This window comes from Thamnophis sirtalis, unplaced genomic scaffold, assembly GCF_051295495.1.
Source record: "Thamnophis sirtalis isolate CommonGarterSnake01/CBP01778 unplaced genomic scaffold, rThaSir2_p1.2 scaffold_6, whole genome shotgun sequence".
NCBI classification, from domain to species: Eukaryota; Metazoa; Chordata; class Lepidosauria; order Squamata; family Natricidae; genus Thamnophis; species Thamnophis sirtalis.
In genome coordinates, this window is record NW_028261386.1 from 133949780 (window position 1) to 133964840 (window position 15061).

The 15061-nt window shown below is 37.3% G+C and overlaps 1 protein-coding gene across 1 annotated transcript in view; it reads right to left on the bottom strand.

The window, feature by feature from the left end:
• The window catches only part of DLGAP2 (DLG associated protein 2), a 313806-nt gene that overhangs the window by 56861 nt on the left and 241884 nt on the right, over positions 1–15061 (bottom strand). Inside the window, exon 6 of the mRNA XM_087718987.1 lies at positions 12100–12311. Within this exon, the coding sequence (XP_087575113.1) occupies positions 12100–12311 (212 nt within the window). The remainder of the gene's footprint in view (positions 1–12099; positions 12312–15061) is intronic.

Consider the following 15061-nt stretch of genomic DNA (forward strand, 5'->3'; position numbering starts at 1 on the left):
TTAAAAAAATGAAATATTATCATGCAGAGAAGATATACTTTCTCTGTTGCCGCTGCCACCCTCTGGAATAGCAACCCTCTTAGAGATACATATGGTTCTCATCCTTTATATGTTTTTTTTTTATGTCTGCAAAGATTTGACTCTGTTGCCAGGCCTGGGGTTACAGTACTTGTGAAGACGCTGGTGATTTTTAGTTATTTGTATGGCTAGTTTGGGTGATGATGTTTTTATATTATGTACAATATTCTTTTAAAATTATAAGCTGCTCAGAATGTTTTGGAGTTGGATAGCCTTGAAATCGAATGAATGAATGAATGAATGAATGAATGAATGAATGAATGAATGAATGAATGAACGAACGAACGAATTAATGTATGTATGTATGTATGTATGTATGTATGTATGTATGTATGTATGTATGTATGATAAGCTCTGTTTTAACCTAAAGATCCCAGAATATTAGTATTCAAACACATACATGTGCCACTGCTAAACTGAATTCTGGGGAATACTAAGGAGCATCTTTCAGAAAAAAACATACCAAAAAGATAAAGGTGAAAATTAGGGATGTGCACCACTTTAGATGAAATGCCAGAAATGTGCTTCCAGGGGTTCTGGCATGTATGTTGCATTTATTGACAACACTTTAAAGAAGCCACTTACATATAAATAGAACATTGTGAAGTAGAAAATTACTAACATTTGTTTTCAGGGAGGAAAGTAAATGAGATAAATTTTAAAAAGAAATTAAAAGTTACATAAAATTTGAGTTTAGTTTAGAAGTGCTTTCTATAATCTTTGAGTTTTGTCAAATATACAATAATAAGCGCTCTGTTAGAATATGTGCTACAGTTTGGAAAGATACTACCAGATCTAAGTGGCTACCAGCACAGTTAAGGAGCCTCATCATGGAAGTTATAACTGAAAAGAAAGTTTTCTCAGCAAAGGATGACAATGAAAAGGAAGCCCACCTCCTCCACAAAAGAAATATCAGCATTTAGAACAAGTCTTGCTAAAGAAGAGCTTTTGCAAAGATAAATCCTATTCTCACTAACCTTGAAGAGTTCTTTGCCAGTGTCAACAAGCATGTAGATAGGGTTGATCCAGAAGATATAGCTTACTTGAACTTTCAATAGGCTTTGACAAAACCCCTCACCAAAGATTCCTGAGCAAAGTTAGCAGTCATGTGATAAGAAGAAGCTCTCTTATGGATCGGTAACTGGTTAAAGGACAAAAAGCAGAGAGTAGGAATAAATGGATGTTTCTCTCCATCTGAGATGCAAAGATCAATATTGGGATTAGTGCGGTTGGTGTTTTTCATACATGATCTGGAGTCAGAAGTGAGCACTGAGATGACCAAGTTGGGGGTGCTAAATTATTCAGGGTGGTTGGAATTTAAAAAAAGGAACAATAATGAATTCCAAGCGGACATATTCAAACAGAGAGAACAGATATTAAGAAGATGAGTCAGGATAATGCATATGGGGACACAATATTCTACCTCCACCTACAGGCTGATGGGATGGGGAACGGTAATGGACTGACTAAAATAGAATTCTAGAGTTGTCATGGAAAGCTTAATGAGAATACCAGTCCATCTGTATCATTATGATGAAGCACAATATCTTGATGTGACTTTTAGGAAAGAAACTGAAAATAAAGCTGCCAATCTTGTAATGCACTGTGATTCCGCGATAATTTGTGCCTTTTCATTCAGAAAATACAATTCAGCGGGGTGGGTATGATAAGAGATGTATAAAATTACCCATCATATGGATAAAACAGAATTAGAATTCTTTTTTCCTCCTCCTCTGATAACTAGACTCATCAATGAAACTGGCTGATGGAAGAGATATAAAAAGGGAGCATTTATTTAATTAGCACATAGTTATGTAGATAAAAAACTTTACTGGTCTTATTACCACCAAATATAATGTTATCAAATGGGATTAGGCTACCAATCATTAACAGACTTAATGGCTATATATTAAAACAGTGTTTCTCAACGTTGGCAACTTGAAGATGTCCGGACTTCAACTCCCAGAATTCCCCAGCCAGCATTCGCTGGCTGGGGAATTCTGGGAGTTGAAGTCCGGACATCTTCAAGTTGCCAACGTTGAGAAACACTGTATTAAAAGCATGATGCCTCTCAGTGCCACCTGCATAGGCACATGAGAGTCACTGCAGTAAACTGATTAAGATAGGAATATTACAGTCAACCTTCTGCCATGGAAACTCACTGGAAGATTTTAGGTGAGTCATTCTCAGGTCACCCTTCCTGGCAGGGTGGTTGTTGTGAGTATAAAATGAAGGAATAATCCCAATTAAGATACCTTGAACTGATGGAGAAAAGGTAAGATATAAACTTTATATCTATGTAATCTCATCAACAGCAATATCTTCATCATGAAGTTTTTTGCTAACATTGCAACAAGACATCAAACTTAACTAATCTTTCCTTTCTATACTTCCTTATCTTTGCAATATGATGCACTCGCAGGCCATTTGCATTGCCAGATGTTCCAGGTTCAGCTTTAAGTGAATAAGCTATGTTAATATGATCAGAATCACTAGGTGACTCTCTGGGAAACATTTGTACTATTGGAAGATGAAGGACGGATTATTTAGGCATTTAGAGCCACCTGAGAGAAGGTGGGTTTCTGTTTAGATTCCAGGGTTCATCTCAAAAGACAGATTAATTCTCAATTGACTTATGTTTTTAAAAATATCCTGTTATAGTTTAGAATATTCTTTTTATTCCAAATTAGTTCCATTAATTATTTTAGTATCAAAGTATCAAATAACAGAGGCTGCTGCAGGTAGTCATCAGAAGTCAACACTTACTTGAAAGCACAAAAAAGTGCAGTATGTAAATACAAGAACAAATGGAGAATTTTAAGAAATATAAACACTGATTTGCTTTTCTCTAATTACTAAATGCACTCATACCATCTGTTTTTTTTTAAAAGCAATGCTATGAAAGCCCAAAAATTGGGAGTTCTCTGTTCTGCAAATTCAAATCTCTAAAATAATCATCAACATTTGATAAACTGATGAAACAATAGAGAATAAATGTGGCTGCTATGTTTGGATAATGCAGTTAAGATTGAATATTAGGAATTTTAGAGAGTTGACACTAACTGTGGTTTTAAAGGTCAATGCTAACCTAATCTCATGGCTTTTTCCTCAATCTCTCTAAAAACTTCTCCATCACCAGCAAACTCTTCCAATATATTGTGTCCTATCTAGTTTATTCTGTTTATGCAAAATGTAAGTCAGTAGTAGACATTCCTTACTAAGACGGATTGCTGACTGTAACTACAGCATCTCATTCTAACTTCTCTTTTCACCAAAAGCATCTTAAATTAGGATACATTTACACACCATTTATCTTTTATATATAATATTCTCAAACTCTGGGGCTGTTTATGTGATTTTCAGAATTCGAATCATAGATTCCAACATCATAGCCTACCACAATTTTAAAATGAATCTGAAAACACATTTGGCTCTTTGTCAAGGGGAGGAAGAATAAGCAGAAATATTATCAAGTATTTCTGGGTTTCAGTATACATTCATGCTTATCTGTGCTACAGCTGGCTTTTTGCTTCCCAAAGCCTTAATATATAGACAATATATTCTGAACATCTGTATCACTGAAAGCGAAGAAGGTAAAACGTCTCTCTGCAGAAAGACAAATCCACTTTGGAAACTGCCCTTACCTGGAAAGCCAATCTAAAAGTGATGTTGTCAACCAATCAAGGAAAAGAGACTGACAACAGCTACGAAAGAGTTTGCCAATTGGGACAGAAATAATTGGACAAGAAGCCTTTTGCTTCTTCAAGGAACAGCATGAAATGCAACTTCAAAGAGTCATTGTTGAGCAACCATTGTCAGAAAAAAAAGGATTTATGGATAACCAACCCGGCTGTCAAATACATTTGGGCTTGTGAAATACCATCTCCCTAAAACATCAACATTTCATAATAGAATTCTCCAAATGATGCATCACTGATTTGTGTTTTTAATGTCAACAGTAGATGAAGTATAGCTAGTTCTTTGGCTTCTGTTAATTAATAACATTTTTGCTCACATATTTGTAAGAGGCCAATGTTGGGAACTTAATAAACAATGATGGAAAAGCTTATGGGCAACCCTGAAATATTTTATTCATTTCTTAGAGGTTCCAGTACTTCCAGTAATTCCCTCAACACTGTCAAACTATTCACTAGAGCAGTGTTTTTCAACCTTGGCAACTTGAAGATGTCTGGACTTCAACTCCCAGAATTCCCCAGCCAGCATTCGCTGGCTGGGGAATTCTGGGAGTTGAAGTCCAGACATCTTCAAGCTGCCAAGGTTGAAAAACACTGCACTAGAGCTGCATTACTATTACTATTAGTCTTCTCATCGTTCCTATCACCCATCTCCTCCCACTTATGACTGCACGACTGTAACTTTGTTGCTTGTATCCTTACGATTTATATTGATATTGATTGTTTCCTGATTGTTTATTTGTACCCTATGACTATCATTAAGTGTTGCATCTTATGATTCTTGATATCTTTTATTTTATGTGCACTGAGAGCTTCTGCACCAAAGACAAATTCCTTGTGTGTCCAACCACACTTGGCCAATAAAGAATTCTATTCTATTCTATTCTATTCTATTCTATTCTATTCTATTCTATTCTATTCTATTCTATATTCTATTCTACTGTACTTTACAGTCTATTCTATTCTATTCTATTCTATTCTATTTCTATGAACGTTATTCTAGCAAATTCTTATACCCCAAGTATAGAGATGGGATTTATTAGTTTTACAGCATGTATACTTGGAAAATCAAATAATTTTAAAAGAGGAACATTATTGTGGAAGGAGCCTTCAAATGGTATACTCTTTCCAAAAGTGGATCAAAGATGACCCTGCTGTTCAGAATAAGGTACAAATAAATCTAATCCATTTTCTCATGACTCTAGTTTGATTTATATTTGGAAACAAAGCATCCCAGAGTGAGTTATTTTTTTAAAATTTAATAGACATAGGTGTTAATGTAAGGTTAATATTTATAATATTTGTTTGCTGCTTCTTTTTTTTAGGAATAAGATGGTTAATACTGGAGGTGAATCTTCTTTTTTTTTAGGAATAAGATGGTTAATACTGGAGGTGAATTAACCATATTATTTATGCAGCAGGTGAACAATTTTTTTACTTAATAGGCAGGGACTGTTGAGAGAGAGTAAAAAGAGATATTTAGGTGTTTTAATATGAATACCTAGTTCGTAGCCTTGCCTTGACGTAAGACACACTGTGTGTCTCATCAAGGTATATCAGGTAAGGCCCAGAGGTGGGGTCTGGCCAGCGTTACTGCCGGTGCGCTTGTGTGCACGCTGAATGTGCGCTTTGCACGCATGCGCAGTTCAATAAAAATTGTTCTGCGCAGGTGCAGAACTCAAAAAAAAGATGCCGGTGGTGACCGCAGTGACAGTGGCGACTGGGAATTGGTTTGGAGGCGTGTCCAGCCTGGGTCGCTGCCGGTTCTGCCACCCAGGCTTACAAGCCACTACCGGTTTGGCTGAACCAGGCCGAACCGGTAGGAACCCACCTCTGGTAAGGCTGCCATAAAAGGGCTTTTGAGGCTATAAATGCTAATCAAGCTGGGAGAAACAAGGAGGGAAATTTTTTAAGGATTCACCTTCTCTTCATTAATATAATGGGAGTAAAACTAATATATGTCAAAGGATTTTATAGGCAGGCGGAATTTCAAGCTCTGGAAATAAATTTCTTTAACATCTCTTAGAATTCAAATTTAGACTAAATAAGGTACAGCCTCCTGATTTATATATTTAAAATGCACCAGATTGTGTAAACATTAGCAATTTTGTCAACAAAATCAAATTAAAAAACACTTAAATTTCCCACTGGAATTTAAATGCCTTGAACACATGTAATTTTAGAAGCACGTTAAGAATGGAAAAATCACCTAGCTTGATGGACACACTTATAAGCACTTATTATGTCTGAAATATAGTTTAGCTCCTTTTCTTGTTCTTTTTAATAAGTTCTCGTTGGGAAAGTGACCTTAGAGGTTTAGCATTTTAATTTTAATTAATAATATTTCTTAAGGCCATGAGAGAATTGAGTTCCTATTCTCCTATCAAGCTACAGAATTATAGAATCAGGATATCAACATTCTGTCTTGTACGGTTAATTCTATTTAATAATTCTATTGTTACTGAATAGGTCTGAATAGATCTTCATGCTTGTAAAACACACAGCAGATTTTATTAAATGAACTTTTACAATACTGGCCTCCCTTTTGGTTTTAAACATTCATAAAGCATTTGCTCGTTTAGTCTAGAAAGGAGGCCCACAGTTCCAGGGAGGGAGATTTTACCAGGGGTGGGTTCCAGCCAGCACTACTGCCGGTTTGCTCATGTCCACGCTTGATGCACACTGCACGTTTATGCGCAGTGCAATAAATTGTTCTGCACATGCTGAACCGGTCCAAACTGGAAGGAACCCACCACTAGCTTTTACTTGTATCTTAAAAAATTGATGTGAAAATACACAGGTCACACCTGGGTGTACACTAATTCAGAAAGAACCGTTCTTAAAAAAAGACAGAAGATCATGTTATTTCCCTTGCCATATCTATTTTACAACCATTGTGTGGCAGAGGTGATCTGTTTTCATCCACAAAGCAAGGGAGAGGTGGAAAAGTGTACATCACAAAGAAAAGTTGTTCACATTAAGCATTTTCTAATTCATCTAATTCATGTAAACTGTATTGGAACGATTTAATACTTTCAAATTCATTCAAAACTACTTTGGGTTTGAATGTAAGAAAAATAAGCCATCTCTTTTCTGCCCAGCCATGCTATTCAATCCAAAGCTTAAAATTCTGGCTTTCTCAGAAATACATCTTAAATAATCTTCATTTAACTACCTGGATATTATATGATAAAAGAAGGGAGTCAATTAGTTTGTAGAAATTACAATCCACCCTTGAAGCAAGCAAAAAAAATAATCATTAAATGGCAAAGATTAAAGTTATCTTTGCTTGAGAGAACACCTTCGATTAACGTCATGATTTTGCCCTGTTTTCTTTTCTTATTCTATACTTTCGGGCTCTCCTCTTGGATTGCAGACAGTGAAAATTTCTGTTAGAAAAAAAAATTATTAACAAGGCCAGAAGCTTAGATTTTCAAACTGGCCAAAAGTAAAGGAAATGTAAGGAGCTGAGAGGATCTCTAACTCTTCAGGTGTTCTGTACTTAATGAACTATACATGAGCTATCTATGATTCTTTTTTTAAAAAAAAAACCAACCCCCACCCCAAGCAAAATCCCTTCTTACCCCTATGAATGTTATGCGTCTCCCTCCATCTCGGGTCCTCTGCCAGAGGCTTGGGAGTTTGCAGGATTTGTGCAATATCTTAGCGGTTCCTAGCACTGTACTCTTCTGGACAGAAAGCTCTGATATTGTCCTTGGGAGCTGTTAGGAGCCACTCACCCAAAGTAGGAGTCATAGCCTCGAGTGGCTCCTATTACCGTTGGGTCCCCTTTGCCCTCTACTAACCCTTGTTCAAGTTCTGTTACAGTCTCTGTTCAACCTAAGCCCTGTAAAACCACAAGATATTATCCACAGTGTTCCACTTATGGATCTAGCGTTTGGCCTTGTCTCTGCAACTGAAGAGTGCTCTGATTGTCAGACTGAAGTCATTAACCCTGGACCGGAAACCAAGTTCCATGCAGTCTTTAGCATCACCTGACTCTTCGGCTATCTCTGGGAAACTTTAGCATTGCTCCTTTTTCTCCATGGCGCATGCACGCATACGTACAGATCTTAGGAAGATCAAAGGGAATGTCATATAGAAAGAAAGAATTGTACAATCCAGCAGATGCCATTAATGTTTGGTTCTTTCTTCATTTGCTATCAGGCCTTTTCTAGGGAAACGTAAGAACACAACAAGAAATAGTTTGGAAGGGAAATCTGTAGCTGAAAAGCAGTGGCTGAGAATACTTCTCTGCGTAGCCTTTTCAACAATAGAATCTCAAGAGAACAGACTTGAGCAGTCTCAGAGCAGCATCTGGTCTTTAACATTTCAAAGCCAAATACAGTACTAAGAATTATGAGTTATCATAACTGCTATTATGGGCTGCAACTAGAATGCTGCAAAGCAGATTCAACTCAAGTGTTCCCATCAGAATGAAAGTTACTACATTCTCCATTTTACAAACTATCTTTCGGAGCAGCTGCATGAAGAGTACTGACCCATTAAAATTTAAGGGATGAAGATGTTGGCTCAAGTTGCTATTTTACTAGGCCACCTAGACCTGAATTGTAAATATCCAGGGTAGCAACAACTGGCAGCAAAGAGCTATTGGAAATCCTAGCTATTCAATGCACTCTTGGGACCATCTGAAGTTTTGCAATTTTGGGATAATATAGTCGGTCAGATTTTGAGTCCAATAAAATGAACTATTAGATTAACACAGATGTATCCCCTATTTTCCTTAAAATCAATGAAACTTTTAACAGGGAGGCATACAAGCAACTGACTCGGTTAAAAGATTACATTTAAATTTGCCCTGTGTTCACTTTATTGACATTTCTATTTTTCAAAGAATTACAATCTTTTTCATTGTACCAATGTCTCTTTAGAGACCAAATGATTAATAAAAATTTTCAAGGTAAAACGTACAACTAATAATTTTGAAAAATTAAGCACCTTCACATTTTGTTTTGTAGGGAAGGATGTAATAATTAATGCATTCTGTGCCAATTTTATTCCCCAAGACATTTGGAGAAAATAATAATTTGGAAAAATATGCTAAGCTTTTTCCACAAGTTAGTTCATTCTTCTCCGCCACACTCTTCCCTGAAGGGACCAATGTTGATTCATGCACTTCTTATGAGGATTACTTTTTTGCCACAATTGTTTTGGCCAACACAAGCATTTGAGGCCTTGGAAAGGCTTTGTAAAGGTATTTGTGAAGATGGGGAGCTGAAAAGGAGACTGGCACAGACCATGGAAGACTTCATTAAAGTCCATTCTGGAGGAATGTGGCTGGTGGCCAATGAGCAGATGATCCATTTATGCTGAGGGGTGCATAGAAATGGGCTATTCATGATTTCCCCAGCCAGCTGCCTTAGAGATTATGCAGGCAATAGGTGGGCAGGTGATGCTTGATAATTGGATTCAGATTTCTTCAGCATCAAAAAATGTGACGTTATTTAGAAAGAGTGGCCGATAATTCCTACCTCCTGAAAACACATAGTTGAGGACCTCATTTCCCTTTAACCTGAATTTAATGCTCCTTCACCAATTACCTGGTCAACTCCCTAAAGTTCCTCTTCATTAAAAACGAAAATAAGGGGTTTAAAAGATAAATTTGAGGATTGCAAGTAACAGACACAGCTCCTCAACCACTTGTCTGCCACCAGCTCATGATCAGCAGATTTACAGCTTGTCCTACATTTCTCTGGAGTTCTACACACACATGTAAAAGACAGTCAAACAGCAAAAACTTGATTCGAGAATATAGCTGGAGAAGCAAGGCAGCCTGGCACTTCTCAGACAACGTAATATTTTATTGTAGCAGCAGTAATCTGATTTCTTAGACTATGATAACTTACTTGCTGTGCTAGGTAATGTAATTCTCAAAATGCCACACATGGGATATTACTTCAATTCAGACACTTTTCCTTTTTCCTGTTAATATTTTGACTTTTGTAAAACTTAAAACTGCAAACCTGTAATGCACTTCTTCCCTGCAGTTGACTGAGCTCCTTTGATGCTATTGAATATCGGACTTCTTTGTGGTAAATTGATTCACAATTTTCAAATTGGTAATTATTTTTCCTGTTGACGACCCTGTCTTGGATGTTCAAAGGAACTGCACAATTTATCTTCTCCAAACAGACAGGTTTTTTTCCTCATTAGCAGACTAACAGCATTGCCTAATTTGACTAATATTTGTTTCATTTAAAATGGCAGTCTTCAAAAAAAAAAAAAGAATTGCCTCAGAAGTTGATTTCAGTGGATGTATGAATACCTTCCATTCATCCCAGCTTCTCCTTGAACAATGAATAACTTTATCTCTTCAGTAAAGTCTATGGTTTTTAAATGTCAAGGATGATACAGAAATACAGTGGCTGACAGGGGCTTCCTGGGCTATGAAAGGCAGAGATCCGAAGGCTTTTGACGGTATTCCCCAATGAGCAGCTAAGAAACGGAAGGACCTTTCCAAGGCAAAGCTAAAAGAAGAATCTCTAAGTATTTGGCAAGCTTCTTTGCGGGAGGGCTGGACTTGTAAATACATTTTTGATTTTTCCTTCTTAAAAGACACAAAGTTGTATCAGTCTGCACACTATGAGACAGACCACATTTACCTCCCATTTAAAAGGTGCGATTAACTCTGAGGGAAAGAAATTGTAACTGGAGAGCCATCCCTCCATTTCGCCTCGTAAAAATATATACACCATGTCTATTTTGCCTTTCAACTGAAGTTGAAAAACAATGATGGAAGCTTAAGAAGGGTGTTAAGATTGTATATTTTCTCTTCTCCTAGTCAAGGAAACCCTCATAGCAAAGAGAGGATTCCCTTCACTTGCATTCTCAGCAACCAGTTGACCAACTTAATTGGGTTTGTTGCTTCATCTAGCTTTCAAATGTCTTACAGAATAAATATTCTGACTCTATTCCGAGACAAAGACAAAGGATGTTCAGTCAGGGCCTTGGGAGAGGCTTCAAACTCTCCTTGTCAAAGGACTGCTCTCTATGATGTAAGCAAGAAGCTGATGGAGATATGGGGTTTCAAAGCAACAAAAGATTCATTGTGAACCCCGTATCTATGGTTTGATACATTAGTGCATAGACACCTGAAGTGAAAGATTCCGTCTCTCAGGCATCTCTCTCTTAGCTTCCTTACTAATCACTCTCTAGTACTTCACTCTTGGCCCCTCTTAGGGTCTTATGTCCTGTCAGCCAATCTATTTTTGGACACCTGAAAAATAGTAGATCTGTTTTCAGAAAATTCCCAACTGATGGAACCCAAGCATGGGGGCGTCTCTATGGTTGCAACCTATAATTACGCAACTCAAAGGTGCCTAAACACTAAGCATCCATCCACACTTTATATCCCTTTAAGAAGAATGAACAAGAGAGGGTATCAATCACTCCCTTTCTGTACCTCGTTCTGAATTAAAACCGCATGGACAGCACTGGTGACTGGCCTCATTATTGAGGGAGAATGGCGTTTGGCAGTAAGGCTGCCACACTTTTCCGCCAATTCAAAGAACAGTAGGTAGTATTTTAACATAGTCAGATGGCTATGCCCCCATCTCTTTATATTTTTTAAAGTACTCCAAACTAACTGATCAACATTCAGGTGTTTTATACTTTGAATAGTGACTAGACCAGTGTTTCTCAACCTTGGCCACTTGAAGATGTCCGGACTTCAACTCCCAGAATTCCCCAGCCAGCGAATGCTGGCTGGGGAATTCTGGGAGTTGAAGTCCAGACATCTTCAAGTTGCCAAGGTTGGGAAACACTGCTCTAAAGGGCCCACAATTCTGAAGCCAGCGGGGAGAGATAAGAACTGGTTGCTTTTCAATTCGATCGGCCCCGACATGTTTTGGCATTTCAGAATAACAGAGTTGGAATGGACCTTGGAGGTCCTCCAGTCCAATAGCAAATAGCAATATAGCAATAGCAGTTAGACTTATATACCGCTTCTTAGGGCTTTCAGCCCTCTCTAAGCGGTTTACAGAGTCAGCATAGCCTCTGCTCAAACATGAAACTATCTACCATAGCATTCGCTGGCTGGGGAATTCTGGGAGTTGAAGTCCGGACATCTTCAAGTTGCCAAGGTTGAGAAACACTGGACTAGACACTTAACCTTTGCCTTAGGAACGCAATGGCTAGTTGTTACAGAGTAAGAAATTATTTTTTTCGCCAGCAATAAAAAGCATCAGCTTAATCCGAAGAAGTTTATATCCAACCAACATTATTTTTAGAACATTATCAGCTGAAGTAGAAGATGAAGAAATAGTAGGAATAAAATAGGAAAAAAAGCTTTGAGAAAAAGGCTTACTTCTGGTGATCACCAAGGGCTCTTTGTCCAATAGATTTTAACAAGGATTCCGGGTGGGCTGATATCTTTGGTGACGTTTTGGGGCTACTGTCAGAATCTCCACTTTCCTCGTCTCCCATGGCTTTAATATAACTTCCACTTCTCATCCTTCTGCAGGGAATCTCCTCATCTTTACCATCAGCAGGGTAACCTCCCCATTCATCTTGAGGTACCTGGGACAGGTATTACAACAAGCACAAAACAGAAATAAACCTGACATTGCTGTGGGGCCCTTTAAACAACCTGTTGCAAATAACAACTAAGTACTCGACGTTACCAAAAGGTTAGATTTGACTTCAGCTATTAACTAAGTACAAAATTCCAGGAATATTTGATGGGGTAAAATGCAGACGATTGTTTACCGAATCATGATGTGGTATGGTGTAGTAATCTATACTGCTTGCTTTGCCGTTTGTGGTGTACCACTGTTTGTTTAATATTTATTAATGAAAGCACAATTAGCCACAAGACATATCAACAAATTTGTATGGGCAGGAAAGAAGCCAAGGGTAAAGATGAAAATAATGCAAGATGTACGTGAAAGAGGAGGATTGAAATTACCTAACTTAAAATTATATTATGATGCAGTGGCATTATCTGCAATTAGTGACTGGACCCATTTAACCAATGATAGAATATTGAATATCGAGGGACATGATTTGGTATATGGTTGGCATGCTTATTTGTTATTTAACAAAAAATTGGATAAGAATTTTAAAAATCATATTTTAAGAAATGCTTTATTGCAGGTCTGGAAAAAAATATCAACACAAACTAAACGATAAGTTGCCCATGTGGGCAATTCCTAGACCTGCAATTCAAAATATGAATATAGAACAAAAACACGATAGAACCACTTACAGACAACTTCTTACTTCAGAAAGGGGGGTGTTACAAGACATAAACCTTGATTTATAAAGAGCAATTACTAGGTTCACACAACACAAATCAAAATCAAACATACAGTCAAAGTGAGCGAGGAAAAACTATCACCCTGATTCTTCAAACGCCTTAAAAGAGGACGATTCCTGATCAAATTAAAACTGAGATAGGCAACAACTGTTGTTATCTATCTATCTTAAAATCATTTGATAACTAGAAGTACCTGCTAAAGAATGGGGTATGATGTTAGTTCTACACAACAGGCTGAAAAAAGAAGACCAACTTGTGATAGAAACTTCTGAAATGCCTGACTGATTTAGCAGAAACCCAAATAAGCTTGATGTATTAGCTCCGGAAATCTAAATTTGCAACCTGGTAATCAAATGAAAACATTTATATCATTCAGGTAATAACACCTCCAGATAAATTGAAGTTTTACAACAGAATATCAAACATTGCTAAATATACCATGGACCTATATTGTTATATACAACACTTTGTCCATGCATATAACTAATGCTTAATTGTTCCAAGTTAGCTTTTGACTCTGAATTTTGGCAAGTCCTTAATCCAATACTTAGTTGTAGTCTCTAACTGCTTCTGGCCTCAGTTAAACACTTGTTCTTGCTTGCTGTTTTCTAATATGCATACCCCCCCCCCCCACACACACATACTATATACACACAGTTATATAACAATTACTAAAATCAGTGGTTACAAAACCCAGCTATAGAATTATGAAGGCAGTTACAATATTAGTATGAATAACAATATAATCCTAGATTCAGGAAAACAGTGAAAAGTGACAAAAAAGACAAAATTTAAAAAATCTTTACATGGCTTTATATTATTCAGCCTTCAGTGCTATTCTTTCATAATGATGGCATTTCTTTGTCCTGTCTTACTGTTTAATTCATAACCAGGATGTTTTGGACATGGAACATAGAGGAGAAGGCTCACATTCAGTCTTGGATATATATATATATATATATATATATATACAGCACAGGTTCAATTCCCGGTAAGGGTATCTCCCTTTATTTATTTATCAGCACAAATACAACAAACACACACACACACACACACACACACACACACACACACACATATATATATAACATACGCATGCAAAAAAAACATACACTTAAAACGTTTGTAGCCGCTGTTGAAAATTTTGTATTTTTGATTTTTAATATAGAAGGAAGCTCAGAAACATCTTCACTTTATGCTTTCAGAGGCTGTGTTTGCATTGCCCAAGTGGAATGTTGTGTGTTTGGGTAAATGAGCCTAATTTCCCCTCTCCTCCGCGTATTAAATATTTCCTGTTGTAAATGAGACGTAAGAGGCGACTTGGGGTAATGGTCAAGGCCTTTGGGAGACTTTTCTAGTCCCTCCTTAGGCATGAAGCCAGGCAGGTGACTTTTGGCCAGTCACTCCCTTGGCCCTGGGAAGGAGGCAACGGGAAACTACTGATGGGGGAAAAATAAACTTTGCCAAGAAAACGGCTGGGACTCATCGTAAGAGACACCAGGAGTCAAGAGGGACTCGAAGCAAACACTCCCGTCCAGAAAACAAAAATAGTTATATACAATGATGTCTGTGTGTTTATTGGGGCTTATACGCAGAGCATTCTATATACCCTTCTGGTAATAAAAGGGCTAAAATTCAAAAATAGCATAATTTAAAAAAAAAACCCTACACTGACAAGAAGTAATGAAAAAGTTATTAAGAAGTAACCTAGAGCAAAAATAAACGAAATGCAAGGCATTTAACCTACCGTACATTAGATCCTTTCCCAGAGCTTGCAGAAAAAACCCAAGTTACAACATGGCCAGAACCTACAATATCACTTGACAAGATATTATTGTGATTTAAGCAAAGAAAACAGCTGAGAAGGAAGGAAGGCAGAAGAAGCAGGATTGATGTTGCAGATTAATTGAGACAATTATTTTATAGCATCCTACTTTTCTGCAAAGGCTCCTCCTAAAAACCATACCTTCTTCCCTTGATCTTCCTTAAAAGGGCCTTTCTACAAAGCCTT